Source organism: Amphimedon queenslandica, unplaced genomic scaffold, assembly GCF_000090795.2.
Source record: "Amphimedon queenslandica unplaced genomic scaffold, v1.1 AMPQUscaffold_8666_Cont19393, whole genome shotgun sequence".
NCBI classification, from domain to species: Eukaryota; Metazoa; Porifera; class Demospongiae; order Haplosclerida; family Niphatidae; genus Amphimedon; species Amphimedon queenslandica.
In genome coordinates, this window is record NW_003551060.1 from 1 (window position 1) to 2,708 (window position 2,708).

Consider the following 2,708-nt stretch of genomic DNA (forward strand, 5'->3'; position numbering starts at 1 on the left):
GACTTTTCTAATACAGATGAATGTTCTACTTCTTTCATAAGAACATCTTCATTACTTTCTGGCACTAAAACTATCATATGAACAAGATTTACATCAAATTTAAAGCAATCAACCTTCTTTTGTCGATTGCTGCTGAACAGATTGTGTTCCAACACTGTTTTCCTGAAGTTTTTCTTTAAAAACTTGGTCAATTCCTAAAAATAAATTGAAACTACAAAAATTTATGCATCAAACTAACGAGATTCCTGTAATTGTTCCACAAGACTTTGTTGTTTTCTAATTTCTGCATGCACATAATTATGTTGACTGCACTTAATGTGTGTAAAATTTTTACACTATACCATTTTGCTTTTCATCTTTCAGCTGATTTATCAGTTCCAGTAGCTGAGATTTTTCCTTAACAAACTCAGATATGGTCTTGTCTTTTAAAATCAACTCATTTTTTAGCATTTCTATTGTACATAAATATAATTTTATCAATTATGACAAATCACCTTCAACAGCCTCTTGCTCCTGTTGTTTGGACTTACATGTATCAAGAGCAGCTTTAGTTTCTTCAAGTTCTAAATATAAAATGAAATTTAGCTTTTTAGAGCATGTCTACTCACCAAGCTCTAAGAGTCTTTTGTTGCCATCAGTAGACAATGATGCTTCAAGTTCCTTTGAAAATTCCTGCAGAACTTTAGAACAAAGTTCAACACATTAAATCATAAAAGGTATACACATACCAGGTATTAAGCTTTTTTGATCCATTGCTTCTAGAGCTCCTTCCAACTGCATCATTGTCACTCCTTTGTCAGAACAAAGTTGCAATAATGATCTCATCTGTTCCTTTGTATCTTTTGTTTCTTGTATGTCACTTAATAAAGATACCTCCACATTTAACTGATGTCCTAACTGAAACCAAAGATCTTCCATAGGCTGAAGGACAATTTCTAATTTAGATACATCATCTACACAATTTAACAGTAATAATATAATCATGCATTTTCATAAGAAAGGCATACATACAGTCAAATAACTTTAATGATTCTGGCTTTTTGGGTATTTCTTGTTCTTTTATTAATGTCATCATTCTTTCTGAAAGCTCTTGCTTTTCTGCATTGCTATGATAGTTATACTAAAATAAAAACCTAAAGTTACCTTTTGCTATTATTGACTGTTTCTGAAGTGAGTCATACAATTTCTTTTTTGATGCAGCAATCTCTCCATCTTTTTTATTCATCTCTATCATTACAAATAGTAGAATGAATAATTAATGCTCTGTTCATACCTTCTTTAAAAGTAGCTTCAAGACTGTGTAATTCATTAATGAGTTTAGCTATATCTTCTACAAAATGATTATAGTCATGCATGCTTTGAACAATGATTTACTAAATTACTTTCCAGCCGAAGTTTTAGGTCAATAAATATCGCCATTGTGCCAACCACACCTTTCAGTGGTATAGAGTAACGTAGTTTAGGAACAGCATCAAATGATCCATGGACTGATGTAAGGCAAAATGGAGGAAAAGGATAATTGAAGTCATCAAATCTGTCAATATCATCTTGATATAACTACAGCACAAAAAGCAAAAAAGTGATAAACGAAATGCTATATGTTTTACTCACTCTACATGGTTTAACAAATGGTTGTACAGTCCATCCTTCACAAGAATCATCATATGAACTATCAAATATAAGCTCAATAAAACCATGAGGTGAACTGAAAGAAAAAGTAAAAATTTGATCAATCTCTGCTAGCGGATGATACTCTTCAACATACTGTAAGAAATAAATAATATTATATTACATGTACATATACTTATACTTGAATTAGTTTGGTCCCTTTTTTCCCTGCAATAAATGTCATCAAGTATTCTGTTAATTTCCATTCATAATATACCAATCCAATGTACAAAACTTCACCTGTAAATAACAAAAACATAATTATTGCAGCCATACACAAAATAATGTGTAACCTGATAACGGGGGGTTTAGTGTAAACACAAAATTGTCACCATCAGCCACACCCTCAAGTGATAAATAGTACTGTAAAGACTGTGCAGCATCAGGTGTTCCATAAAATGATATCAGGCAAGATTGAGGATAATCTAAGGCATCATCAAAATTATCAACATCCATTTGAAACAACTATAAAAATAATTATGATCAAATTACTAAATGAAAAATAGCTAAAATTACTTTGCCTGATTGAGGTTCAGTAGTCCACTGAGTCAATGATTTATCTTGAGTAGTAGCATTAAAGTTAAGCTTGATATAACCAAGATTTGAATTAAAATCAAAATTTACAAGTTTAACAATGTTAGCTAATGGATGTTGTTCTTCAATATACTGCATTATTAAGAAAAATTAGCATAAAAAAGAATAGTGATACATGTACATGCATTTTCTTACATTAACAAGACTTTTCAAATTCCTTGCAGCTATAAATGACACCAAATAATCATCTTCTTTTCTCTCATAATAAACAATTCCAGTATAAGATATAACTATGAGTGCATACCACAATAATACATGTAAATTTATTATACATTTCATACTTGGTGATGCAGGAATGGTAGATTTTACCACTCTGTGAACAGACAGTGTCACAGGGCATTCTATACCATTTAAAGATACAGGGTAGTGTAGAACAGGCTTTGTTTTAGGATCAAACAATCCACAAATTGACATCAGGCAACATGGAGGAACAGAACCGTCAATAC

General features: G+C 31.3%; 1 protein-coding gene and 1 long non-coding RNA gene across 2 annotated transcripts; both read right to left on the minus strand.

Annotated features, from left to right (window-relative positions):
• On the minus strand, positions 1-385 carry LOC109591227 (uncharacterized). Its single transcript, XR_002189717.1, has 4 exons — positions 342-385; positions 239-283; positions 114-194; positions 1-64 (listed from the first exon to the last, which is right to left on the minus strand). It is a non-coding gene; the product is annotated as an uncharacterized LOC109591227 (long non-coding RNA).
• A 95-nt stretch (positions 386-480) lies between these two features.
• LOC109591226 (uncharacterized) lies at positions 481-2,682 on the minus strand. The gene is made up of 12 exons (XM_020006998.1): positions 2,544-2,682; positions 2,398-2,492; positions 2,185-2,334; positions 1,962-2,133; positions 1,811-1,908; positions 1,612-1,764; positions 1,383-1,557; positions 1,274-1,330; positions 1,144-1,227; positions 729-953; positions 609-680; positions 481-563 (listed from the first exon to the last, which is right to left on the minus strand). The coding sequence occupies exons 1-12, from the start codon at positions 2,674-2,676 to the stop codon at positions 481-483; spliced, it is 1,497 nt and encodes a 498-aa protein (XP_019862557.1). The 5' UTR covers positions 2,677-2,682.
• Positions 2,683-2,708: the final 26 nt, after the last annotated feature.